This window comes from Podarcis erhardii, assembly GCF_964252035.2.
Source record: "Podarcis erhardii genome assembly, chromosome: 3".
NCBI classification, from domain to species: Eukaryota; Metazoa; Chordata; class Lepidosauria; order Squamata; family Lacertidae; genus Podarcis; species Podarcis erhardii.
This window is the reverse complement of record NC_138507.1, coordinates 73,573,257-73,600,050: the sequence shown is the minus strand read 5'-3', so window position 1 is coordinate 73,600,050 and position 26,794 is coordinate 73,573,257. Positions and strand designations below refer to the sequence as shown.

General features: G+C 44.5%; 2 protein-coding genes across 5 annotated transcripts; both read left to right on the top strand.

Moving 5' to 3' along the window:
• The first annotated feature begins 1,222 nt into the window (after nucleotides 1-1,222).
• UNC93A (unc-93 homolog A) lies at nucleotides 1,223-17,719 on the top strand. Of its 2 annotated transcripts, XM_081856491.1 has the most exons (9): nucleotides 1,223-1,386; nucleotides 1,462-1,663; nucleotides 2,447-2,628; nucleotides 3,394-3,623; nucleotides 5,497-5,625; nucleotides 6,940-7,151; nucleotides 9,166-9,301; nucleotides 11,339-11,470; nucleotides 17,027-17,719. In XM_081856491.1, exons 2-9 carry the CDS (start codon nucleotides 1,577-1,579, stop codon nucleotides 17,302-17,304), a joined length of 1,386 nt encoding a protein of 461 aa, XP_081712617.1. In that variant the 5' UTR covers nucleotides 1,223-1,386; nucleotides 1,462-1,576; the 3' UTR covers nucleotides 17,305-17,719. The 2 variants fall into 2 exon arrangements, with proteins under 2 accessions (XP_081712617.1, XP_081712618.1); XM_081856492.1 differs by lacking the exons at nucleotides 1,223-1,386; nucleotides 2,447-2,628 and having other exon boundaries at nucleotides 1,395-1,663.
• A 3,201-nt stretch (nucleotides 17,720-20,920) lies between these two features.
• On the top strand, nucleotides 20,921-26,586 carry TTLL2 (tubulin tyrosine ligase like 2). 3 transcript variants are annotated; one of them, XM_081855855.1, is made up of 4 exons: nucleotides 20,921-21,122; nucleotides 22,433-22,577; nucleotides 22,994-23,031; nucleotides 24,925-26,586. In XM_081855855.1, exons 2-4 carry the CDS (start codon nucleotides 22,495-22,497, stop codon nucleotides 26,580-26,582), a joined length of 1,779 nt encoding a protein of 592 aa, XP_081711981.1. In that variant the 5' UTR covers nucleotides 20,921-21,122; nucleotides 22,433-22,494; the 3' UTR covers nucleotides 26,583-26,586. The 3 variants fall into 3 exon arrangements, with proteins under 3 accessions (XP_081711981.1, XP_081711980.1, XP_081711982.1); XM_081855854.1 differs by lacking the exon at nucleotides 20,921-21,122 and having other exon boundaries at nucleotides 22,407-22,577; XM_081855856.1 differs by lacking the exons at nucleotides 20,921-21,122; nucleotides 22,994-23,031 and having other exon boundaries at nucleotides 22,407-22,577.
• Nucleotides 26,587-26,794: the final 208 nt, after the last annotated feature.

Here is a 26,794-nt window from a genome sequence, read left to right as displayed (position 1 = left end):
CAGATGTTTTGGGACCAGAATCCCCATCATCCCTGACCACTGGTCCTCTTAGCTAGGGATGATGGGGGTTCTGGTCCCAAATCATCTGGAGGGCCGAGTTTGCCTATGCCTGCTCTAGTGGGCTGTTGGGGGGGGTCCCCCCCTTTGGGTTGTTTCTCTCTAAATATTTTTTTGTACTTCTGCAGGGTTCAAAATTCCCCCCTAGCCCACAAATACCATGTATGTGTGTGTGTGGTGTGTCATTTTGGCTTAATAAGCAGCAGCAGTCTGAACACCAAAAATGGAGGGCATGGCACTGGAGGAGGTGGGGCTCTTTCACACACACTTTCACACACACATGTGCCATACACTGAAAGCACATGGCTCCCCCCCCCAAAAAAAAAAACAGGGAATAATTTTCATCCAGTTCACGTTTAAAGGCAAACTAATCTAATTTGCGCTTTTGGAAACAATACGGGAAATAAAACACAGGCATCCTTCAAAAATCACACATCTCAAAATTAATAAATTGCACCTATACCATTTTCAAAACCTTGACCTACCCCCATCCCCTGTAGATTATTCTTCATAAAACTCCAAGAGATGTGTTTAAATTGTTGGAAAAGTAATAAATATTATTTAAAAAACAAAACAAAAAAAATCACACTTCTCAAAATTTTGCAATGTCTTTCTCCAGCCAAGTATTATGTACAAAAATGCACATACTAGGGCACAGTGTGTATAAAACACATATATATAGTGATAACAACATACAAGCATGCATTGTACATAAAATGTCTTAGCAAAACTGTGTACTAGAAGAAATTTGTACTAAAATGCCGATGTATTTTCATGGGAGTTTTTTATTTTAAAAAATAATTATACTCTCAAACTGATCTGGAAAAGTGGAGAACTGAATTTAAGACTGGAAAAGTGAGAAACAGTGAGGAATTGAAACTGGCCTGCCCCTAGTTGCAGGAGAGGGAGATAGATTATGATTTCATGGACTATCCTTATTTTTGCATGCAGTGAATCTGCAGGGGTCGTTGCCCAGAAGGAATGACAGTGCCCTGTTACCCTGTCATATTAAGATTCTGGATTATTAATAGGGACGATACCTCCCTTGAAAGCAATCAAGCAATCAGGTCTTCCAAGTGACCTTTCTGTCACTTCCCTTTATGGCTAACCTGTAACTGTATCCCACCCACATGCTACTCAAAAGGCATTCATTCCTTTCTGCCAGCTCTTCGCACCATTACGTTGCGAATGAGCAATATGAAAAACGCTATTGCTATTGAACACACTTTGTAACTGGGTGTTAAAGGGCACAAATTATGCAAATAATCAAGTCATCTTTAAAACCCTTTTCGTCTAAGAGAACAAGTGAATAAGTAACAAGTTCCTAAGGCATTTTCAATGCTGGAGAAGGTAAAGTTCATTGGCTTTAGCCCAGATGGTTGACTTGACATTTTTGCATTACAGGAGAAGCAAAGTTGTTGCTTGGCTGTCATTTCTCCCCCTTCCCTGGACTCCCCATCTGGAATGATTCAGTGAACACCTAAAACCGTGCAATAAACAAATCTTGTGGGACCCGAAAATGGAGAAGCATCTGAAGAATATTATTCTGGTTTCGGTTGGATTCTTGTTTCTATTTACTGCTTATGGAGGGCTCCAGAGCTTGCAGGTAGGTGGACCTTGTCGTGGAGTGTACATTCTAAGGGGGTATCTTTGAAGACGATCTGTGGGGATATGATGCAACAGGGATGCTAGCTCAGTGAAAGGTAGCATGGGTCTTCCATAACAGAAGAGAAATCCCTGGAGATCACACAAACTTCTGGATCAGGTTAAGGGTCTGTCTAGTCTAGCACCCTAGAGACCTTTGGAAGTCAACAGCCCTCTTCCACTGTTTCTTCTTAATGGCATGTTGTCTTTGAATATGAAAGTTCAACATCATCATCATGGCTAATAGCTGCTGAGATACAATGCTCCCATGATTTTGCCTAGTTCTCTTTTAAGCTAGTGGCCATCACTCCTTCTAGCAAGGAATTGCATTATCAAATTATGCATTTCTTTTGTCTCCCCTGAACCTCCTACCAGTCAGAGCTAGAAGAGTCTGATATAATGACAGAGGGAGAAACCTTTCTCCCTCCTATCAACTTCTTTGACACCATGTGTCAGTTTATAGACTTTTGTCATGTCCCCATTGGACATTTGTTCTAAAAATGGTTTTTAACTTATTTTAATATTTCTTCCTCCAATGAGCTCAAGGTGTCATGCATGTCTCTCTTGCTCTCCATAGTATCCTTAGTATTTCCATTGTCCTTTGCAGTGTTTGTGCTTCCAAATGCTCCACTTAAGTCCTTGTCTTAAGGACTTGCTGTCTTCTCTCTCTCTCACCCACCCCGGTCAGTCAAAGTCCCCTTATTTATTGCAAAGTTGTTGATTCCGTTTCATTTTGTCTCTATAGAGCAGCCTCCACTCTCAAGAAGGCCTGGGCGTTGCCTCTCTGAGTGTTGTCTATGCAGCCCTTATCCTCTCCTCCATGTTTCTCCCACCGATCCTCATTAAGAAGCTTGGGTGCAAGTGGACCATTGTGGGCTCCATGTGCTGCTACATCACATATTCTTTGGGAAACTTCTACGCCAGCTGGTAATGCTGCTAGCCTACTTCCGATGAGATCTGCCATATATTTGGGGACTGTGGTCTACTTCCATCCAAACTCCAGTGTAGAAAGGTTCAGATACTGAGTAAACAGCCAGACTTTTGTCCATAGAATGACTGTGGCATCACTGCAAGGCTGAAAACCATGTTGGGCGAGGGGGATTATATGAGCAGAAAATCTTCATATCTTAATTCTTTGTGGTGACTGCAATACAGAGGTGGTGCAATACTCACAGTGGTGTGGAAATAGGCTGGAGAATGGTGCTCCAAAGAATCCCAAAGCTGACCCAGCCCTTTTAGCAGAGATGTGCTGAATGATACCATTGGGTATATGAGTGCAGCTTTAATGTTGTGTTTTTCAAATCACTCTGTTGAGAGCTGCATGAGCTTATTTCAATCCCCCCACCCCTTGAAATGAACCTGATACACAATTATGCCCTGCCTCCGAGACCTGGGAAAAAACTTCCTGGTGAAAAGTCCAATGTATATTGAAGTCTCTGTCTATCATGTATTAGACAAACATGAATTCTGAATATTGCTTAAAATATGATAAGCAGGGAGTTAACGGCAAACCTTCAATACAATCTAGCTCCTTACGGCTCTTATATCACATGACTATGTCTCCTTATAGTATAGGGGTAAACATTTGAGCAATTCATCTTGAATTTAATGATGTAACATTCTGTCTTTGGCCTTTCTTTCAAGAATGCTAGCAGCTTAAAAGAGATATCTAAATAGCGTGTTTTTTTGCAGGTACACACTGATCCCCACATCTATGATCTTGGGGCTGGGTGGAGCACCACTCTGGTCAGCCAAGTGCACATATCTCACCATCGCTGGAAACTCGTATGCTCGGAAAGCAGGGAAAATTGGGAAAGATATTGTCAACCAGTACTTTGGAATATTCTTTCTGATATTCCAGTCCTCTGGAGTATGGGGAAATCTTATATCATCCCTTGTATTTGAGCAGACTCCCAACCAAGGTAAATATTACATACACACACACACACACCCTAGGGGCTGTGTTCCTGCTTACACCACTTGCCAGCTGCCCTGCCATCCCGCCCCATACGAACCCTGCCTAGAGCTTGCCCACCCCACCCCATGCCACTGCTGAACTCTCCATTCACCTTCCCAGCCCCGTTTCTGAAGCTGCTTCTCTCTTCTGTTCTACAGTCCTGCTTTGCTCTCCCCTTCACTCCCATGTCCTTGCATCCTACCTCTTCCATTTGTGCACCCTGCCCTTACACACAAACCCCCCTCGTGGTAACCTCTGGCATCTTCCTCCTCTCGCACATTGCAACTACCTTTTCACTCTGACTTCATGAAAATCCAGGATTCTGATGTGGCACTACAGATCCTCCAATAAGGGTTACGTGATGACAGCCTTACATTTTTATGATATTACCATAGGGTACCATTTCCTTGCCTATATATGCCTTTGGAAGTGCTACTGATAGGTAAAACCAGTTTTTCACCATTTTTTTAAAAAAAACTGTGATACTGTATCAGATACAGTAGTATAGATGCAATTTTAAGGATAATCGAAGAAGCAAAGCCTAGCATGATTCTCCCTTCTTCCATCAGCCCCCATAACCTACCTACATTACTCTGGAGGGCATTCTGACACCACCACCACCCCTCAGTGAGGCTGCAGGGGAGGGAGGGCAGGAAAATACCTCCTGTTCAACTATCTGAGGATCTAAACTATTAAACCCACGTAAAGGATTGTTTTCTTATTGGCATGGGTGTCCAGTTTGCAGTTCTTGTGGACAACTTCCTAGAGCATTGGGAAGAGGTCTAATGGAATGGACTCCTTCGGAAGGTGGTGGACTCTCCTTCCTTGGAAGTTTTTAAGAGGTTGGATGGCCATCTGCCATGGATGCTTTAGATGAGATTCCTGCATTGCAGGAGGTTGAGTTCCCTTCCAACTTTATATTCTAGGTCTTCTAATGATTCAGTCTATAGGTTTGTCGTGTGTGTGTGTGTGTGTGTGTGTGTGTGTGTGTTCAGCACAGGAGTTAAAGGATTAACTGGGCAGTGGTTGTTAACTCAGGCCAGGTGGAGTAGGCCGGTTAAAAGCAAATCCAGGGATAACAATAAAAGCAGGCTGCCTCAAGGGACAGATTAGGGCTAAATGCCACCAGAACTATATAGGGGGGGGAGCCTGTCCCACAACTGCAGTCTTAAGCTAGTTTAAGGGGATAAAACTCCACTGGCTGACCAAACCAAAAGTTACTGCTAGGAGATTAGAAAATGCTGGTAACGTCCTTGAAGACTGGCAAGGGATCGAAATATTTGATCATGGCTCAAAGGCACGGTTACTTTGGAACTGCGAAATACCAATACTGTATGAAATAGCAAAGCTTAATGAACAGAAGTAGCATTCTCTGAAGCGGTATCTGGTTTTTACACTGTTGTTCATACCAGTCCAAGTGAGCATCCTACGGCACCGTCAGAACTTATAGGACCAAAAAGGGCAGTTTAGATGGTCCTGATCTTTGAAGTGCAGAGGGCACAACAGTGACCAGTTATACATTGATGGGGCACATCAAATGCCCTGCTGCTCAAGCAGCTGCTTCCACATGGATTTGTCCACTAAAGGAACCCTGTCAATTGGCTATGGCATTTCTGTGTGTTGCAAAGGATTCCTGGACAAGTTCCATTATTCCTCTCAAGCAGCCTGTCCACCATTATTGATTTCATTGGTGATGAGAACCTCAATCATATTTTGAAGTACCTACCTCAGGGTTTTTTGGAACACAGCTTGAAGTCCATTGCGGATGTATGCTTGAATTTATGGTCTTGATTTTGACCACTAACAACCACTGCTCTTTTCTTTTTCCTATGGCCTAGTGGAACACTCAGACGCAGATCTGTGCTGTGGTGCAGAACATTGCATGGGGGTAAATGCTACAAACAGCACTGTGGCCCCAAAAAAACCACATGATACCTTAATCGACACTCTGCTGGGAATCTACACAGGTGGGTGTTTCCAGACACCATTTGTTTGTTTGTTGTTTGCTTGCTATTTCAATTGATATCCCTACCTTCCTCCCAAAGGAGATCAGCGCACCAAACATATAGATAAATAAATTTAAAAACTTTAAAAAACCATTCTAAGAACAGTTATCTCAGGTGTGCCAGGAACAATGTCTTTTAGCCATCAAATGCCTAGGTAAACAGAAGTGAACTACATGTCCCAGGATTCTTTGTGGAAAGCCACAACTGTTAAAGTGTTAACTGTTAAAGCTTTAACATATAGCATAGAAGGTGTGCACCAGATCATCTCCAACATTTCACTTTGGATGGTCATTGCTGAGGAAGAAATGGAGTGGTGGGCAAAGTGTATTTCATGGACCTTTGTCTGCCATTATTGATTTTATCATCTAAGAACCCCTTGATCTGCTCTGTTTCCTGAAAAACCATTTGTAATATATTGTATTTGACAGTATTTTATGGTATGCAATATAATTTAACTGTTTTTGATAGCTGTCTTGTAACTCACTTAAAAAATCTTACAGCATTTGATAAACAACATGCAGTAATTTTGAGTATTTGACAGCTTTCAATCTGCAAAATCTAGGACTGGTTATGATAGAGGCCCCCAAGCAAAATTATAACTGTCAGAAAATACTAACAGTTCCAAAGCCTTCAAATTTTAATTTTTCGGGTCAAGATTTCATCTTCCAAATTGTTGATTCAGAATTTGAATATGAATTTTCCCACTCAGAACTTAACAGGAAAGTTCAGCAAATTTGGCGTATTCATGAATATTCATTTCAGCTGTAAATTGTATGGCATATCTTTGCCTATGAGTGATTCAGGCCTCAGTTAATGAAATAAAGTCTAACATTCCAGTTCCATAGTATAATTTCCCTCTTCACATGTGCTTTGGAAAAGACTGTCACTAATTCTGAAGCCAGAGGCTCAGGAAACAAATTAATCTAGAGGCAATGTTGACAGATGCAATCATGGTGCCCCCATGCTGATCTCTCTTTAACCTCTGACCTAACCTGGAAGGGTAAGAAATCTGTCTTATGCAACAACACAGTTGGTTTTTCCAGCTGCCATAGCACAAATGACACAGCAGAGCACAGTTTGCTGTGCATGGTAGATGCCCTGATATTGAAGACAGAGACTTCAAAACAGTTAATTTTATTTAAACTCTCTTGGCCTCTAGGGCTGAATTTAAAGACACTTATTGACTGAGTATTCTAAACCCATAACTGAGCTCTGAGAATAAATCTATGAATTGCTTGTCACTTTGGGACTTGATTCTTATTCCAATGCATCCAGGCAGTGGGGTGCTAGCTGTGTTGCTAGTTGCTATTTTTCTGGATCAGATCACAGACGACCAAGCAGAGGGTGAGAAAAAGGAGACACCTTACTTGTGCTTCACTTTCATGGCAACATTTCGGCATCTTAAAGATAAACGCCAGTGTCTCCTGATTCCCCTGACCATGTACAGCGGGTTTGAACAAGGATTCCTTGCTGGCGACTACACCAAGGTAGGAACGTGAGTGAAATGCAGTTGTTACATCACCTACCCTGAGTTCTTCAATGAATACATGGGGAAATGTTCATGGGACACTCTGGACTCTTGAGTCCCAACTCCCACTACAGATGGATGCCCTACTGAGAATACCCGAAACCTGCCCAAGAAGCCTCTGGAGTCAGTGAAGAAAGTGTTTCAGGTGTCATTAGCCAGGAAGAGCAGGAATCAAACAAAACACACCAGTAGGTCCCCCAAGGGACCAGAGAGACCTGATCAAAATCATGTGCCATCAGAAGTCAAATAAATCCCATGTGGCTCCAATACTTTCTAAAGGTCCTGTTGTCACTCGGGTCCTGCTTGTGGACTTCTCACAGGCATCTGGTTGGCCAAGGTGAGAACAGGATGCTGGATTAAATAGGCCTTTGGCTCTTATGATGCTCTTGCTCTGTACTTATGTGACCCACTGAGGGGAAGAGGGAGCGGACAACCACTCGGTGCTGCAGGGATCAGAGGGAGTTGGATCTGAATGGGGAAACATTGATACAAGGAGCAATTGCCACGGGTTAGAAGTCAAGTGTCAGGTTTATCACTTCTCTCACACAAGACACGACACGCTGGCAGTTTAACTAGTTGAGGTTTATTAGCAATAACAGGCTTCCAGCAATCCCAGCTTCCCACAGCTCACTCCTCACTGTCAGAGTCAGTTGACTCAACTGGCTTCCTGCCCTTCCAAAGGCCAGCTATACCCCAGGCTTCCTGCTTCCTGCTGGTCCTCCTTGGTTCTAATCGCTTGCTCCGCCTCCTACTTCTTGGAGACTCAGGTGCAGCCAATTCCTCCTCCTTGGGAGTTGAATCCAACTCCCTCCTACCACCTGCATCCTGCTCCTTCACCTCTGTGCTGCTACAAAAACTACAGGCAGCATTCCAGAGCGAGAAGGGCTTACCTCACTTTCATTGTGTGAAAGAATCAAGTTTCTATTTCCCTCTGCCTCTTCCTCCCCCTCTGCAGATTCTTCTCTGCTGGCCATGCCTCTGGCATCAAGCCTAGAGGAGAAAGGCATCTTTCTGCCTCCCATATTGATGGATTCGCTTTATTAATTTATTGTCCATATTGTCCCCCAACCCAGAGTGCCTTGCAAATCACAGAGGTATTTCTTATTTGGGTAGCCCTTGCATTGCCTGCTAAACATCCCTATAGTCGCACAAATCTAGCTGCCTGACAGTTTGCATACCCTGAATGGGTATGCACAGGTACAGTATCAAAAAGATACAAGGTTAATGTGAGCTTAGTGGTAGCTATAAGTGAGCATACAAGCAAGTCTTATGGTGCTTTTTTTGTTTTAATGATGCAGATCTTAGCCATATTTTTAGTACTAGCATATTGCTTCTGTGGTCTCCATCTGATTAAATGCATCATACTCTGATGTCCAGGAAGCCAAAGAGTTACTCATATGGTTGGCAATCATCTACCTTGTGGACACTTCCAGGCAGCCTGTTTATGATGTTACTGGCAAATGTTATCCTAGACCCACACTTCCCAGTGCATTTCCCCATCACTTTCCTTACTGCAAAAAATCCCATCTTTGGGGGAAACAGGCATGTTATGCAAGACCTTCCAAATCAATTATTGTTGCCCAACCTGAACTTACTGGTGGTATGTGATTGAATCCCACCACAAAACAGTGACAGCCTGGAAGCGCTGTGTGTCAACTCCTCTCCCTACACATCCCCAGTTCTTCTGCTGCTTTAGCATTTGATAACATGTACGGCACATGAGCAAATTTTCCCCCCTCCCCCCGTCTCTCAGCTCCATCACTGCACAGCAGGCACACACATTAAATCTGGAGGCCCTGCGGCAAGGCACAGAGCTGTGCTTTATAGATCACATCTTCTCTGTATGAATATTCACCCAGTACTCAGAAATAGACCCGAAGTCCTAAGCCTCAGATGACAGAATCAACGTTGCTGCATTGAATAATAATGCCATGTGTGTCCGTGTGTCTTTCTCTTTTTCTCTTTTTCTCTAGTCCTATGTGACCTGTGCCCTTGGGATAAATTTTGTCGGCTATGTGATGATCTGCTTCTCGGCTGCAAATTCACTCTGCTCCCTGCTCTTTGGGAAGATTTCCCAATTTACTGGCAGAAAAATTCTATTTGCAATGGGTATGTAAAGGCTAACGGAGGACCGGGGCGCTCATCTAGTGTGAAAAATTGGGTGTGCTCATACTAAGAGGCAGGGGGTATAATTTAATGAAGAACTGGCTAAAAACATGATCAGTTCAGATGAGGATTTTCCCCTCATTACTGGGAATGAAACAGTCTTGGCCAATTTGAATTTCAAATATGTCTGTTTGCTCAGTCACTTCAGAGAAAGTCTCAGCATTTCTAACACAGAAGGTGGTTCTCAACTCATGAATCACATATACTAATAGCAATCTCAGTTCTCTGGGTGCTAGTTCTGAAGCAGTCAAAACAGCACTAGTCTCACACAAGAGAATGGCATCAGCAGAGCTGGTTTGCAGAAGGATAAAAAAAAATATATTGAGGGTGGGGAACCCAAAACAGTCCATTGAGGACTGAGGGTTGTATCCAATGTAATACTAACAAACGCATTCTGTCAGGAAAATATTTATTCTTGTGCAACAAAATGTTCCCCCCTCTCCTCCCCCTGTGCACCCCCTAAATGTGTTCTTGGGGTTGTCCAAACCCTCTGGGGGCAGATTTGGAGAGGGCACAGAGTGTGCATGAGGAAAGGAGAAAGAGTTCCATTGCATAAGTGGAAATCCTTGTGCCAACAGAACACAATAGTCAATGTCACCCTGAGCATGCTCAGTTGGTGTGTAATGCTTACTGACAGCTAAGAGGGGGAACAGGGAATTGAAAATGGAGACGGAATAGAGGATCCTAGAAAATAACATGGCTGGTTGGTTGGAAATCTGAGCAGAAGCGCTCCACACAGCAACATTTTGCTGCAGGTCCCCTTTGTATTTCTTACCTCTGAAACTTTACTTTTGTGCGTCCACATGGGGTTCTTGGAGTGGTTGCATGGCATACTGATTTATACCACGTAATCCCGAATGAAATGACCCACAAACAAATCCCATCCCAGTGTCTTGGACAGGGGAGAAGAAGGTTCCCTTCCTTTCATCTAATGACTGGCATTCCCTGAACAGGGAGGTGTCATGGCTTCTGAAATCATGAAGCAATATGCTACGTATTTGCCTGTCCCTTTTGGAGGTGCTGATCTGACAATAGTATAATTTATAGGGTCAACTGGCAGCACTTGCTAAGGCACTGATCTGACCAACATCAGGGAGGGAAGGCAGACTATGAATAAACATTTGGGGAACTTGGCACTGCTGGCAAATTATGTCTCTTGGGGTTTGATTTCTCATGTTTCACTGGACTTTTTTTTTTTAATGAGCTAGCTCTGCACATTCTCCAAACTGAATGTACTTCACATCTAATATGACTTAAGAGAAATGCTCCCAACTACACATCCTGGATAAAATTTCACTCTTGAGGAAACCAGCTGGCATTTTGCTGCCTACTTCACCCATGTCATTAGGCTGACAGGTGCCCATTATATGCCAGGACTAAATTACTTGCCTTGGCAATGGGCTGGCTGGCTTGTTAGGCTAAGCCAAGCCAAGCCAGAATGGGTGGACATGAGAGACCCCAAAGAAGAGATTGTGGCTCCTGCCCACAATCCTCCTGCTGCAACACCACGGTGAGCTAAGCTGTGGTTTGGCTTAGCCAACATGTCATCTGAACCAGGACTCAAGGTTTGTTTCCTCCAGGCAACCAGCAGAAGAGATAGCAGGTCCTTACCTCTGTGACCTTGGGGGCCAATGGAAATGAGAAGACTCTTGATTTGTTTCCTGAACAGCAGGGTGCATTGCCCAGCCAATGTGCTCCTATGCAGCCTCATTGCCCCTCTGTGCACTCTGGTGGCTCTCCAAAACATCTATGTAGCTGGAATTTTGACATCCCAGGTGGTTGCTTACTTCATCTTTATACTATAGCCAGCCTTGCTGATCCTGCTTCTTTGCTTCCAATGTCACCTGGGCGGCTGCCACTGCTGGGAACTAATGCACAATGTGGACCTTGGCCTGATGCAGCTATATAATTCTCACTATCTGAAATGGCCTACTTCTGAAACTCTTTATTGGTTTCTCTCAATCTTTCATCATCTTCCAGGTGGAGTTCTCAACCTTGCCTGCATAATAGGACTCTTGCTCTGGAAACCTAGCCCAAGCCACCTTGCCCTCTTCTTCGTATTCCCTGCCCTGTGGGGTGCGGCTGATGCTATCTGGCAGACGCAGACCAATGGTAAGCCTTTTCTATCATGGAAGACTGGCAGCACAAGCAGAACTCTATGCAAGTTTACTTGGAAGTCAGTTCCACTGGGATCAATGGGGTTTTACTCTGAGGAAAGTGTGCATGGGACTGTTTGGCCTTAGTCTCACTGAAAGCAGATTATCTAGACTCCAGTACCTATCGGTGCTTCCAGATGGGGGCATAATATTGCAAATTGACTGTTGCAAATGGGAGTTGGTAATAGCTTTTAAAATAAAATAAAAACTGATTCAATTTTCCCTAGAAAGGGTAACTTGAATTAAGTGGTGGGGTGTTCACTTCTATGCTGGCTGGCATTCTATGCTGACATCACATGGATGCTGTGAAACATTTCTGTGCATGAGGAGCACCCGTCTGGAAGCTCCTGAGATATATCTGAGTAGAATGCACCTTGGCAGAAAGAGTTGGAAGACTGGGGCTAGATCTACACAGCTATAATAATAATAATAAAACCATTGTAAAGCTCACAATGGAAAATATCACTGAGTTGTGATTTCAGCTCTACAGCACCATCTGGTGTCACAGTGTTATAACACATTTTTAATGTTGTAATTTAACTGATGTAGCTGAGTCCTGGGTCCAAAACAGGCATGCTGTAACATCACTGGGGGCGGGGGTGTTAAAACGTAAATAGCATTTTATGCTTGTGGCAAACTTTTCTTTAAATTTTTGAATGCTGCAGAATCAAACCTGGCTTATTTTGCTTCAAATGAAACATAGTTTTGGTTTGTTGGTGCATTTCTTTCTGGCATGTAAGTGCTAAGCCACAGTGCTTTTTTCTTTAAAAAAAAATTTTAGGGGTACTCTCATTTTGACTCAAGAAAATCACCATTTTATAGTTCAAATTGGGAAAAATAAATACAGTAAATGGACAAAAGTACAAAGATTCACAAAATGTTTATGGCTATGCGTCCCCCCAGAAAAAAAGCACTGGCTATATGGAATGACAAATGGCTTAGGTGCTTTTCTGGCAACAACTAAAAGCATCAGATGTAGACAAAAAGAGACCCTTAAAAGAGGTATACACTAGTGTTGTATCAGACCTGTTCACTGATGCCATGCAAAGTACCCCAAATGATCTTCCATGTACAACAGGAAGGAGAACCATCACAGCTTTCCAAGTAGTGATAGTTGGGCATGTAGAGACTCCTGACAGAAGCTCGCAGCACTGGCATTAAGCCACAGGTGTTATGCATAACCCAATTCAACACCTGTAATTCGATACCTATGTGTCAGGAAATTAAGCCCCTTCCTTTCTTCCTCTGGGATTGCATTCATAACCAATGAAGAAATACTCTTATTATTACCACTTACCACAGATGGTATTTATTTGTATACATAGAGAGCACAGCCATGCCACACATTTCAAGCACATGACTTTCCCCAAAGAATATCAGGAACTGTAATTTAAGGGTACTGGGAATTGTAGATCTGTAAATGACAGTTCCCAGGATTCTTTGCAGGAAGCCATTTGCTTTAAATGTGTGCTGTGGATGCGACCAGAGAGCAAAGGTTTGAAAGAAATCCTCAAATGCAAGCTGTGTGCTAAGTCAAAAGGAATACAGTGGAACCTTAGTTCTCAAACGGCTTAGTTGATGAATAAATCGACTCCCATTCCAATTTTCAAATGTTTTTCGGAAGCCAAATGTCCGACGCAGCTTCCGCTTGAGTGCAGGAAGCTCCTGCAGCCAATCAGAAGCCGTGCCTCGGTTCTTGAACGGTTTCAGGAATTGAACAGACTTCTGGAATGGATTAAGTTCGATAATCCACTGTATCTGATAACCAGGAGCTAATTGAAATGTTTATTATCCCTGCTGTGTGTGAGGGAAGGGGCACAGAGATTAAAATAACATTGCATAAGAAAAAAATAAAGATTAACGGCTAGAAATACCTTTTGAATGTTGAAATATTTACACTGTCAGCCAAGGAATAAATCCTAAACTAATTAGCTATGGAGATTAAATATGTCACCATGTTGCTTACACAGGTGAAATACAAGCACTTGCACACCTCACCAACAGATCTCGCTCCATTAAAAAGTACCACCTTACATACATTCTCTCTCATTTCCTGGGAATGTCAAGGCAAGAGAGTCTTTTGACAACAACAAAGCTGAACCAAGCAAGGATTACATACAGGTTAGATGAGGTCATGCTAAGGGCTTAACTACACTTCCGGGTGCCTCCGGTCCAGACCGCAAGTATTTTGCAGGAGGGGTTCAAGGCTTCGAGCACATAACAAGACTTCAGACTTACACATTTAAAGTGGGTTAAAGCTCTAGCAGTTTGGAAAGGGATGAGGAAATGCACTGAAAAGTGTGGAATGAACACATGATGAATTGTAAGAAGCATAAGCACCTTGTAAGCAAATCAGGATGAACGCTCAACAAACCAGGAAGCATAAAGCAAGCTTTCCCTCCAGATGCTGCTAGACTATTGGCCAAGTAGCTGCATCTGATGGAGGTTGCATTCCAACAATGCCTGGAGGATAGCAGGTTAGGGCTGTGATCTATTCCTTCTTTTTGCACATTATAGAACTGTGTGATATGTAGAAGCATATGTAGAAATTCTGGACTTGGAGAAGTTCTACTGTATGTTGAGGATATGACTAAGCTTATGAAGTGATTGGGGAAAGGGACACCCTTTACAGACCCTCCAAGTGTCCCTGTTTTCCAGGGACAGTCCCAGATTTACAGTAGCCGTCCTGGTTTCTGATTTGATCCCAGGATGTCCCACTTTCCCCAGGAAGTCCCTATTTTCATCAGAGAAACATTGGAAGGTATGGTAGGGCATCTCTATTTTCATTGGAGAAATGTTGGAGGGTATGGAATAAGACACCCCCCAGTGTTTTTTCAGCTGGAACTCACCAGAACTCAGTTCCAGCACCTCTCAGGTAGGCGCTATTGCCATTCTATGAGGGAGGTGTTTATGGTGAGTTCCAGCACCTCTTTTTCTAGAAAAAACAGCACTGGACATCCCTATTTTTGTCAGAGAAATGTTGGAGGGTATGCCTTTACAAACTTGGATCTGTATTCTTCCGAACAGGAGGCAGCACTTTGCTTAAAGGAAATCCTCTTTTAAAAAGTACATTGTTGAGGGATATGCAGGCCTTCTTTTGAGCCAAGGTTCAACTCCAGAACATGGGAGCAGAACCCCAGAACTCGATGTAGGTACCAGTTCTTGGATCTGGGAAATGCGAAGAAATAATAAGAGGCTCAGCTCAAGTCAGCTGAAGTTGAAACTCCATGCAGTAAATATAAAATGATAACTCTTGAGATAGGACTAGCCCTGAATAATCAACAGAAGATTTGTGAACATGTGCAGAGTGCCTTGCAATTATCAACCGCTGCTTCTTCTCCCATTCAAAAAAACCAAAAAAAACCCCACCAAAAACAGTAGCCTGTGGTACTTGATCCATTGTGGAAGCTGTATCTTATCTTTGCTGCTTCTGAGAAAGAAACACTCCACACCCGTTCAGAGCTCCACTCTTCCTAATTATTACTTCATACTGGAAGGCACAGGTCTGCCATTGAAAACAGGTTCCACAGAAGAGTTCAAATTAAACCGTTTGCTTGTGAATTACACACAAAGTGAGGTAGGCATGAGCTGCTCAGTTTAATTATCAGTTACATGACTCAGCTCTTACTTTAACAGAGTTTCATTACAAAGTTCCAAAGAGAATTCTAGAGACTGAAAATTTAACTCCTATCAGGGTTTAAGCAAGTAGCTGTTCCAGGAGATCTCGTGTGGTTGTGGAATCTAATATTGACCAAGGGCTCCCCCTAAAGGATTTTAATGGAAAATGCCTGAATCCTTGCCCTACTCCACATTTTCAGATTCACCTATCCAAAAGCCTGTGCCATATTTTGGCACCTCACTGTATTGTAAGTTAAAGCTGTTTTATTTTGTTTGTTCTTCTATAAGAGCTGCTTCGCGTGTAATAATATGCATACTATTATGCACACACAAGCATCTTCCATGCTGGAGTTTTGCAGTAGTTGTGTTGCAGGTTCGAACCCCATGTTGGGCAAAAGATTCCTGCATTGCAGGGGGTTGGACTAGATGACCCTTGCGGTCAGAGCTGTCTTTCCCATAGGGCTTAGTGGTGCATCGCACCAGCAGTGGCGTAGCATGGGGGTGCAGGGGGGGCCGGCCGCACCGGGTGCAACATCTGGGGGTTAGGGTTAGGGGCGCAAATCCACAGGTTAGGGGGCGCAAATTACTTGCCTTGCCCCAGGTGCTGACAACCCACGCTATGCCACTGCGCACCAGAGCACCAGCCTCTCAGGGGCATGGGGGAGAGTTGCGCCCCCCTCCAATGCCTGGCAGTGCACAGCTATGGCCACCCCAACACTATCCGTGGTAATTTGGGGGCGCTGGGCGGATATTTGCACCCCGGCATCGCATCTGCTAAAGACGGCCCTGCTTGTGGTCCCTTCCAACGCTACAATTCTATGAGTCTATGCTGTTTAAAGAGTTGCATGGGCCTGAAAAACACCATTATTATTCTTTTCAGCAGGATGTAAAAAAAGCCCTAAACATGTTAGAGCCTGAGCATGTTCTGCCTTCGCTCTTAGAGGGTATCAGTTGCTGGGAATCACAAGTGAGTAGAGGCTGTTGCATTCAGGTCCTGCTTAATGGCTTCTCACGGGTATCTGGCTGGCTACTATGAGAACAGTAGTGCTAGATTAGATGAGCCTTTGGCCTGATCCAGCAGCTCTTGCATTCTTCAAAGTAGAACAGATGTTCTAGCCAGCAGCCTCCCCAATGTAGCATTTCTAACAGGTTAATTATAAACATAGGCACTTCCATTTGATGTGTGGATCACCCTGGGAAGTTATTCAGCCTCTGTAGATTGTATACCAGAACTGAAAGCAGATCTTACCATACCCCTATCCTTTTTTTAGACATGAACTGCCTGATGTCATAATGGGTTAGTTCATATATTCATTCCTGCAGCAACAGAGTTTGCATGCATAAGGATTCTAAGTAGCACTGTTTTAACGATACTGCTAGGAGCATGGATAAGATTGGCCATATTCACACCATACGTTTCAAGAATTGTGATACCACTTGTCAGGGTGCCCCTGTTTTCCTCCACTCAGAGCTACAATTCTCTGAGTGGTTTAACAATCCTTCACAAGGAACTCTTGAGCATTGCAGCTCTTGTGTCACTGCCCCTTACACCAGCTGAAGGTGTCACCCTCCAAAAGCAGGGGAGAGAGACTTCCCACACCAAGGAACAAATATCTTTTTTAATGTCCCTGGACCACTGTTGCCTGGCAATGGACCTGTTTACAGTAAACTCAAAACCCAGCAGTATATGGTTTAAGCTACAATGTTGTGTGATCCTAAGCAGCTTCCTGGTTCAAAAGAGAAGACACCCATCATGTATTTTCTTGCAGCATTACCTTTTCCGGGGAGAAAGAGGGTTAGCTACTGCTGCTACAGTTACAGACCTAGATGGGTGCCAGATTTAGGCTTCAAACATAAAGTTTTGCCTAATTCTTCTCTTTCCATTTGTTTACAGCTCTCTATGGAGTGTTATTTGAAAAGCACAAGGAGGCCGCCTTTGCTAATTATCGCCTGTGGGAGTCCCTGGGGTTTGTCATCGCCTTTGGTTACAGCACGTTCTTAAGTGTCAGCATCAAGCTTTATATTGTGCTGGCTGTACTGGTGGTGGCCATGGTATGCTATGCAGCAGTCGAGCACCTGGAATCACAGTCCTCTCCTGGTCCTGAACCACCCAGTATCTCAAAGCAGGAGCCAAACGAACTAGGCGAGAAAGATCCGCAAACCCATTTGTAGCCCAGCAAAGCAAACCTCTGTAAGGCCAAGCAAATGGCCCAGTCCAAAAGTGCCTAATTTTGCTCATGTGCATTTTGTATGGGCTAGCAGAGAGTAGTGCTGATATTGAAAGAGACAGCTCATCACAGCAGTAGTGCCACAGATGGCTTCTCAAAAGGCTTGACACCAAAGAAGACTACCAAGGAACAGATACCATGATTTGTGCAATATGTAAATGGAAACTTCAGTTCTTTTGAACTGGTGCAAAATGTACATAGGATTTTTTTTTCTGCCAATACAATAATGACTTAAATTAAGACAGTAGAATACTAGGGACCTTCTCTTCTTACTACTAGTGACAAAAAAATAATAATTTAATGGGTCTTTGATATTTTTTTAATGGGGGGAGAATAAATATACATTGTTAATTCAAAAATGTTCTGTTTCTTGCTATGTAAATCACTCATATCCACATAGAAAATATAAATTGACTCTCAGCTGGAATACAGGCTTACCACTCCCCTCAAGGAAATAAACATGAAATTGTTGGAGAACGCCCTAGGGGTGCCTGCAATCTCTGGGCATCCTTTGGTACGTGCAGCTCTGGAAAAGGCATCTCCCTTTTCTTCCAGGGCGCTTCTAGCAATATACGTCATAATGATATATGCACACTAAGCTTCTGGCAGAACACAGCAAGAAGCGTGAGACATCGTAGAGCTAATCTACTATTTATTTACACACTATGTAAATCTGATGAAATGGGGTAAAGGATGTGGCATGGCATTTGGATGAGGCCAATGAGCCGCACTAAGTCCACAAGACACTGCCATGTGGAAGCAGTCATGTGGTGCAATGAATGTCCCTCCCATCAATGGGAGAAATGTCATGGGGCAGCCAAACAAAACTTCAGGAAAGGACAGGAGAGCATAATAATAATAATAATAATAATAATAATAATAATAATATTTATTATTTATTATTTATTATTTATTATTTATTATTTATTATTTATTATTTATTATTTATTATTTATTATTATTTATTATTTATTATTTATTATTTATTATTTATTATTTATTATTTATTATTTATTATTTGTTATTTGTTATTTGTTATTTATTATTTGTTATTTATTTATTAATTACACCCCGCCCATCTGGCTGAGTTTCCCCAGCCACTCTGGGCAGCTCCCAATCAAGTGTTAAAAACAGTACAGCATTACATATTAAAAACTTCCCTGAACAGGGCTGCCTTAAGATGTCTTCTGAATGTCAGGTAATTGTTTATCTCTTTGACATCTGAAGGGAGGGTGTTCCACAGGGCGGGCGCCACTACCGAGAAGACCCTCTGTCTGGTTCCCTGTAGCCTCACTTCTCGCAATGAGGGAACTGTCAAAAGGCCCTCGGCGCTGGATCTCAGTGTCCGGGCTGAACGATGGGGGTGGAGACGCTCCTTCAGGTATACAGGACCGAGGCCGTTTAGGGCTTTAAAGGTCTGCACCAACACTTTGAATCGTGCTCGGAAACTTACTGGGAGCCAATGCAGATCTCTCAGAACCGGTGTTATGTGGACCCGGCGGCCACTCCCAGTCACCAGTCTAGCTGCCGCATTCTGGATTAATTGCAGTTTCCGGGTCACCTTCAAAGGTAGCCCCACATAGAGCGCGTTGCGGTAGTCCAAGCGTGAGGTAACTAAAGCATGCACCACTCTGGCGAGACAGTTCGCGGGCAGGTAGGGTCTTAGCCTGCGTACCAGGTGGAGCTGGTAGACAGCTGCCCTGGACACAGAGTTAACCTGCGCCTCATGGACAGCTGTGAGTCCAAAATGACTCCCAGGCTGCTCACCTGGTCCTTCAGGGGCACAGTTACCCCATTCAAGACCAGGGAATCCCCCACACCCACCCGCTCCCTGTCCCCCAAAAACAGTACTTCTGTCTTGTCAGGATTCAACCTCAATCTGTTAGCCACCATCCATCCTCCAACCGCTTCCAGGCACTCACACAGGACCTTCACCGCCTTCACTGGTTCTGATTTAAAGGAGAGGTAGAGCTGGGTGTCATCTGCATACTGATGAACACCCAGTCCAAACCCCCTGATGATGTCTCCCAGCGGCTTCATATAGATATTAAAAAGCATGGGAGGACGGAACCCTGAGGCACCCCACAAGTGAGAGCCCAGGGGTCTGAACACTCATCTCCCACCACCACTTTCTGGACACGGCCCAGGCGAAAGGAGCTGGGGGCACTGTATAACAGTGCCCCCAGCTCCCAGCCCTTCTAGACGGTCCAGAAGGATGTTATGGTCGATGGTGTCAAAGGCCGCTGAGAGATTCAGCAGAACTAGGAAACAGCTCTCACCTTTGTCCCTAGCCCGCCGGAGATCATCAACCAGCGTGACCAAGGCAGTTTCAGTCCCATGGTGAGGCCTGAATCCCGATTGGAAGAGATCCAAATGGTCCGCTTCCTCCAGGCGTGCTTGGAGTTGTTCAGCAACCACCCGCTCAATCACCTTGCCCAAGAATGGTAGATTTGAGACTGGGCAAGAACCAGGGGTGCCAACTTTACTAAATTGATCACATGATGCGGTGCATGGACGTCATTTGAATGGCTATGCTCATCAACTTTTTTAGGGGGGGAGGCCCCACAGCCACTAGGAGCACAAGCCCAGCACAATGCTTGAAACTACCAGCTTGCTTGAATCCTACCAGCACAAGCCCAGCTTGAATGCTTGAATCCTACCAGCACAAGCCCAGCACAATGCTTGAAACTACAGTTCAGCCGCTGCCCCTTCCCTTTTGGATTGCAGCTTTAGTTTTGTACAGTGGTGCCTCGCAAGACGAAAAGAATCCGTTCCGCGATTCTCTTCGTCTAGCGGCTTTTCGGTCTTGCGAAGCAAGCCCATTGACGGCTTAGCGGATTAGCGCTATTAGCGGCTTAGCGGCTTTTAGCGATCAGCTGTTAAGCGGCTTATCAGCGGATCAGCTGATAGGCGGCTTAGCGGCTTAGGAAAAGGGGGGGAGGGAAAAAAACCCGCAGGAACTCGCAAGACATTTTCGTCTTGCGAAGCAAGCCCATAGGGAAATTCGTTTTGCGAAGCGCCTCCAAAACGGAAAACCCTTTCGTCTAGCGGGTTTTCCGTCTTGCGAGGCGTTCGTCTTGCGGGGCACCACTGTATTAACCACTGCTTTGGCACATCGCGCTGTTATTATACAGACTGGATTCCCACACTTCTCGTGTGATACAGCAGCCACCTGAATACCCAGAGAGAACCGCATTCTTCTCCGCCCTCTACGGCTTCATTCTTTGCTGAAAAGTTATGCTGGAATTGGACACAAATTCTGTGCCATGATTATACCCATGATTGTGCTTTAACGTTGCAACCTGTCCTTGGACCTTAGCATGAAGGTAGGTCCATAATAAATAATTAGAGTGAAGGCAAGTAAATAATAATATTAATAAGAGCATAGCAGCAGGGCCTGTGAAATAGCTGGCTCAGTTTGAGAAGAGGCCTAGAGTTCAAGGAAGGGGGAAGTGGAAAAAGCTCCTGTGACCATGAGAGCATTCGCTTTTGTTCCCAAGATCTGTTTTGCATTGCTAAGCAACCAAGCTTTAACTCTCCTGGCTGACTGGCCATCCATCCAGGTGAAAGCAGGAAACAGGTAACGATTCAGGTAGCTCACAAATTCCTCTTCGGGTCTCAAAAAGAGACCAAAAGAAAAAATCCTTAACTGATGCCCTCAGCAGTGGAGCTAAATGTGTTGCACTGATGACTCTCGGGATAATTTTTATGCTGAAGGAGAGGAGTACCATTGCCCCAGTGCCGGTGTTCCCAAGGGGAAAGGTATGTGGATATTCTTGCAATAAAAAAGTAACAGCAATTAATTTTAACTATGTAACCATGTATGTATGAATGAATTGGGCCACAGGCAAGCCACACACTCTGGGTTGTATCCAATGGGAGAGGGGTTCCAGTAGTGCAACAGGACTTCTGTTTCTCCTCCTCCCTTCACGCACCCCCCAAACTCTGCTGGGGGATCCCCCAACCTTCCAGAGCTGATTTTGAAGTTGGGGGGACTGGTGGGAACAGGAGAGCAAATTCAGTTGCACAGATGGGGCACTTGTTCAAGTGGTTAGGGCCCCCAGTCCCAACCCCAGATTAGGATGTAAGAGAGGTACACTGGCCTACCTTGGAGTCGTGTTGTAAGAATTTCTGAGGTACGGTATGAAAAGCAACATGAATGCTCTGGGATAAACCGGGCATGTGTCCAAATTAGGGTACCCATTTACTAATGGGATCGTGATTATGATGTTGCTGCCTATAAACAGGATTATTCTTAAGTGCCATAAAGGGAAACAAATTGTTACTACTTAATGGTTATAGCATTCCTGCTCCCAGTCAGGGAAAGACATAGGTGGGATTCTCTGCCTCAAGCATCAAAATAACTTAGCCAGCCATAGATACTTACAACGCTATGCACATTGCTGTTCTCTCTTGGACTGGCCTTGCTATAAGGATGCAATCTTATGCACCCTTATATTGAAGTAAGCACCACTACATGGTGGGATTTCTATCTAAGTAAATATTATAGGACTGCTCTGTAAGTAAATCAACGTTCTTTTAAATCTATGGCCTGGCCTAAAAGCTGATACGTTTAATATAAAGATTACAATCTAATTTTTAAAAAGTTAACATGAAAAAGATATCAAAATATCGATTTTTAGTCCGTGGAGGCTAACTGGAATTAATGAGCATGACTGAGTTAGGTTCATTAATTCCCAATGGGTCTACTCTGAGTAAATTGATTACCACCCATGGCTTGGGAAGCAATTTCTTTATCAAATACAAGAGTTTAATGCAGAGGGAAATCCACTGAGAGCTTTCCTCCTGGAAGCCCATTTCAATAAAAGTGAATTGTGGGGATTCTGCAAAGATAGATTCGAAGTAACCACTAGGCTAAGCTGGCACAATCTGAAAAGCTGTTCTAGCTGCGAGTGACTGGGTAGCAGAACAATATGTGAGATGAGGGTGTCCCTGAATATTCTACAGAAAGGGCGGGAGGGAACAAGGAAACAGAATGCTGAAGTGTGTGACATGCTGGCATAGTGCAAGTTTCTATGGTGATTTAGAACTTGAGAAATATACATTATCAGTTTCGCTTTGAAAGCTGGGATTCCAGAAAGGAAGAAAAAAGGATTCTCCAACCCAGCATGAGATGGTAACAATGTCACTTTGGCAAAAGGCGAGCCGCAACTCTGAAAAAGAAGAACAGATTTGCACAGCTACAAGAGAACTAAGGTTTGCACATTTTCCTTTTGAAGTAAATGTGGGTATTCAGGGATAAGGGATCTTCTGTATTACAGATATATAACAGGGAAGGGGAATCATAGCAGTACAAGAGGAGAGAATAGCTAAGGCCTGCCACTGAAATAGGAAAAGAACTTGCAGCTCTGATTCATAAATATTATTTAATTTTATATGGTGCCATCACCACAGCTGGTAGTATACATAGAACCAAAATAAAAGTACTTGCCCCAAATAACTTACGATCTAAATTTAGATGAGTTGAGACAAGAAAACAACACAGGATAGGTAAGAGAGACAAGGGACAACATGGGGACTAATACAAATGGAAACATTTGAGATGGAGATTTATGCTGGTATGTAATACACTTTTATTTGACAGTTTCTCATTTACTCTTGCATATTCACAGTACTGAACAGCTGGTGGGATTGAGGAGTCCGAGAAAAGGTATTTGGTTTTTTGAAAAATTCTCTTTAAACCTTCCATAAACTCAGCTGCCTAAGTTTTCCCAAGCTGGTATAAAATTACCGTATATTCATCACTGAAGCCTGTTTGGCTTCCTAATGCAAAGCCTACAAAACAACTTAATTTCTCTTGGGACCTGAATATGAATAATATTGTACTTTCCCTTGTGCTGGCTTGAGCACCTGACATAGTTCAAATCAGAACCTCTCTCTGCTCCCCACCACATACTTGCTGTTTACAATCAAGCAAAAAATAAATGGGAGCTTCCCTCTCATTGTAAACAGCAGGTATGGAGTCCCATGATTTGGATCGTTTCTGCCACAGCACCAGTCTGGCTTACATGCACTCTAATGTCATTTTTTTAAGTAAGTATGGCATTAGCAACATCACATCAAGCTTGGCCAACCCAATAACCCACCATGCTAAGGTGGTCACACACATCACAACCAAGAAAGAAGCTCATCACTCAAGGAGAATACAAGAGATAGGAAAGATCTGCAAGAAATTTCCAGACACATTGTGCTGGTCCCGGGGGAAGGTACCGTGGGTGTAAGCAGAGTCCACACGAAGAGGGGCGAGGTCCAAGACGGGGAGCCGGGCGGGGAACAGGTACGCTGGAACAGGAGGCCGAGCTGGGAACTGGAACACCGGATAGTCAGGAACAGGAGGCCAAGCAGGGATCAGGAACACAGGAAGGTCCAAAGCCAACAACGACGTTGCTCCCGCAACCTGGGGCCAGGCTGACTGGGCTTTTATCCTCTTCTAAGGCCGGGGGCGGTCCCGGCCCCCAGGAGCCCCGCCTCCTCTGGCCTTAAGGCGAGCACTCCTCCTGGGGGCAACCAGTTCCCTTCGCCTCTCTGCCCTAAGCCTCTGCAGATCAGGAGAGGCCGAAGGGTTACTGGGCCCTGGAGGAGGCTCACCTGTGGCCACTGAGTCGTCAAGCCCCTCTGGGGCCAGAAGGGCTTCACCTGGGGCCAGCTCCTGATGCTCTGTCACAGGTGCAGGCTCTTCAGCATCTAGGCCTTGCCCCAGTTCAGCCGGCCCTGGAGGCGGGGACTCCTGTGCAGGCTGGGATTCCTCTGGTTCATCCTCTGAATCGGAATCCCAGGCCATCACACACATAATTTATAAGTGTTTATACAAATTTAGAAATACAGTGGTACCTCAGGTTAAGTACTTAATTCGTTCCGGAGGTCCGTACTGAACCTGAAACTGTTCTTAACCTGAAGCACCACTTTAGCTAATGGGGCCTCCTGCTGCCCCCGGAGCACGATTTCTGTTCTCATCCTGAAGCAAAGTTCTTAACCTGAAGCACTATTTCTGGGTTAGCGGAGTCCGTAACCTGAAGCGTATGTAACCTGAAGTGTATGTAACCTGAGGTACTACTGTAATTACTAGAATCTAAGCAGAACTACAATGCAGCCATTTCCTCATGATGGGGAAGACTGCAACCCAGTGACCCAGTGGGTTTTTGTCTAGTGTTTAATTGTTGATAGGCATCTTCAAGCTCTGCTCTCCTTTCTTAGGGTTTCTTTAAACTGACCTTGGGCCAGGCAGCCCTACAAATAGAAGACTTTCCTGTGTACAGTAGGACGCACCACCACCTTAAGGAACCCAGGGTTGGAGAACACATGCTAGAGGTCCCTGTTACTCATGACTCTTCCCTGGGGATCAGATCTATGAACATCAGTGTGAGTCACTGGACTCACATGCTGAAAATGCATGCTGTATTTTATTACCATGCATCAATCAATGTGTTTGTACCCTGCATATAACTATATGCATGGGGCAACTCAGGTTCCAATCAAAGGAACGCATTCCTGTTGCTAGTAAATTACCCAAACCGATAGACTCAATTGTTTGCTTCCTCCACAGAAAATACCGATTTTCCAGAAAATCAAAACTCCACCACAGCAAAAGGGGTTGATTCAGGAGGCTCCATCAAGCCACTAGTCTTCCGGCTACAGGACAGTGTTCCTGAATTAGTCCGTGAGGTTCTACTGGAGCGTGGCTGGATTGAGTATGATGAGCACAAGCAAGATAACGAGGACTGGAACCTGTGCTGGCAGAACCAGCCTTTCCGGATGACAGACCACCGAAGCATTAAACCATGGCAGAGGCTCAATCACCATCCAGAAACCGTCCGGATCACCAGGAAGGACTATTTGGCAAGACATTTGAAGCGCATGAAGGGAATCTATGGAACAACCCTCTACGAGTTCAGTCCAGCAGCCTTCATCATGCCCAACGACTACATTAAATTTATAACAGAATACACCAAGGAGAGGCAAATACCCGGCAGGAAGCTGAGCTACTGGATCTGCAAGCCTGTTGCCAGGTCTCGTGGGAGGGGCATCCTCATTTTCAAGGACATTAAAGACTTTGTTTATGACTGCATGGTGATTGTGCAGAAGTACATCAGCAACCCCTTGCTTATTTCCGGGTACAAGTGGGACCTCCGCTTTTACGTATGCGTCGCTAGCTTTTGCCCCCTCACTGTTTACGTGTACGAAGAAGGGCTGGTGAGGTTTGCTACGGAGAAGTTTGACCTCGAGGCCCTGGACAATGTTTACGCCCACTTGACAAACACAAGCATCAATAAGTTTGGGCCCTCGTACAGGAAGGACAAAGACGTCATCGGCTCCGGCTGCAAGTGGACGTTCAGCCGTTTCCGGGCCTACCTACGTAGCCGCCATGTGAACGACGTGCGCCTCTGGCAAAGGATCAACCACATCATCACCCTTACCTTGCTTGCCATCACCCCCTCGGTGCCGTTTACCTCTAACTGCTTTGAGCTCTTTGGGTTTGACATTCTCGTGGATGACAAGATGAAGCCCTGGCTCCTGGAAGTGAACCACAGCCCGGGTCTGCACCTCGACTGTGCCACAGATGCAGCTGTGAAAAGAAGGTTGCTCCATGACATCATCGACTTGCTGAACTACAAGGAGGCCGACGCGCTGAGAACAAGCAAAGGGGTGATCCGGAAAGTGTCGTCCTTTGGCCGAACACAGTCTTTGTTGACTACCAAAACTGACGTCTCTCTAGATTTCCTGGCTTGTGAGAAAAGAACCAAGTCCGCAGTTACTTCCCCATCCCCATCACTCTTGCAGGTTAATAAGAGGAGCCCAATGTCTGGCAGGGCAGGCAGCGCATACCCCAAGAAAACCTTAACCTCACAGCTGCGTGAACGAATGAACACGCCCAAAACATCCCTGCTGCCATCTAAAAGCAAACAGTTATTAAGAACTAGTAGTTCCCTATATAAGCCTGTTCAGTCTACCCGGTGGCTTAATTCAACTGAGCTCTGTACACACAAGCCATCTATCCCTCACTTTTTTCTCTCAGATAAAGACAAAAAGCCCTTCCCTCGGGTGGGTGACTTTGTCCTTATATTTCCTTTCAGTGATGCAGTCCTTGAAGCATCTAGGGATGGGATCCATGTCAAAAGTGTAATAAAAGAAATACACAAATTAATGAGCAAAGAATTGCAGCCAGAATACCAGAAATCAAATAAAAGCTTATTTAACCAGTAGATGAGCGGGACGAGCAATCCTGTATGTCATTCACACCAGAGGGAGCATGTGCTGCAGCTATGCTGGAACACATTATGCCACATTCTATAAGCCTCCCACAAACAGGACACACCTGCACCATAGAGCAATGGCTCACTTTAACACTTTAACAGTCAGGGCTTCCCCCAGGAGGCTGTGTGAGGCCACTGTTGAAAACCCACCACCGCTATGGA

Bases quoted from the DNA above. Each gene is read 5' to 3' on its own strand.
- UNC93A (XM_081856491.1), top strand. From the start codon at position 1,577: ATGGAGAAGCATCTGAAGAATATTATTCTGGTTTCGGTTGGATTCTTG. The intron at 2,629-3,393 runs GTAATGCTGCTA...GTTTTTTTGCAG, and splicing joins GGAAACTTCTACGCCAGCTG to GTACACACTGATCCCCACAT. The intron at 7,152-9,165 runs GTAGGAACGTGA...CTTTTTCTCTAG, and splicing joins TTGCTGGCGACTACACCAAG to TCCTATGTGACCTGTGCCCT.
- TTLL2 (XM_081855855.1), top strand. From the start codon at position 22,495: ATGGTAACAATGTCACTTTGGCAAAAGGCGAGCCGCAACTCTGAAAAA. The intron at 22,578-22,993 runs GTTTGCACATTT...GCATATTCACAG, and splicing joins ACAGCTACAAGAGAACTAAG to TACTGAACAGCTGGTGGGAT. The intron at 23,032-24,924 runs GTATTTGGTTTT...CTTCCTCCACAG, and splicing joins ATTGAGGAGTCCGAGAAAAG to AAAATACCGATTTTCCAGAA.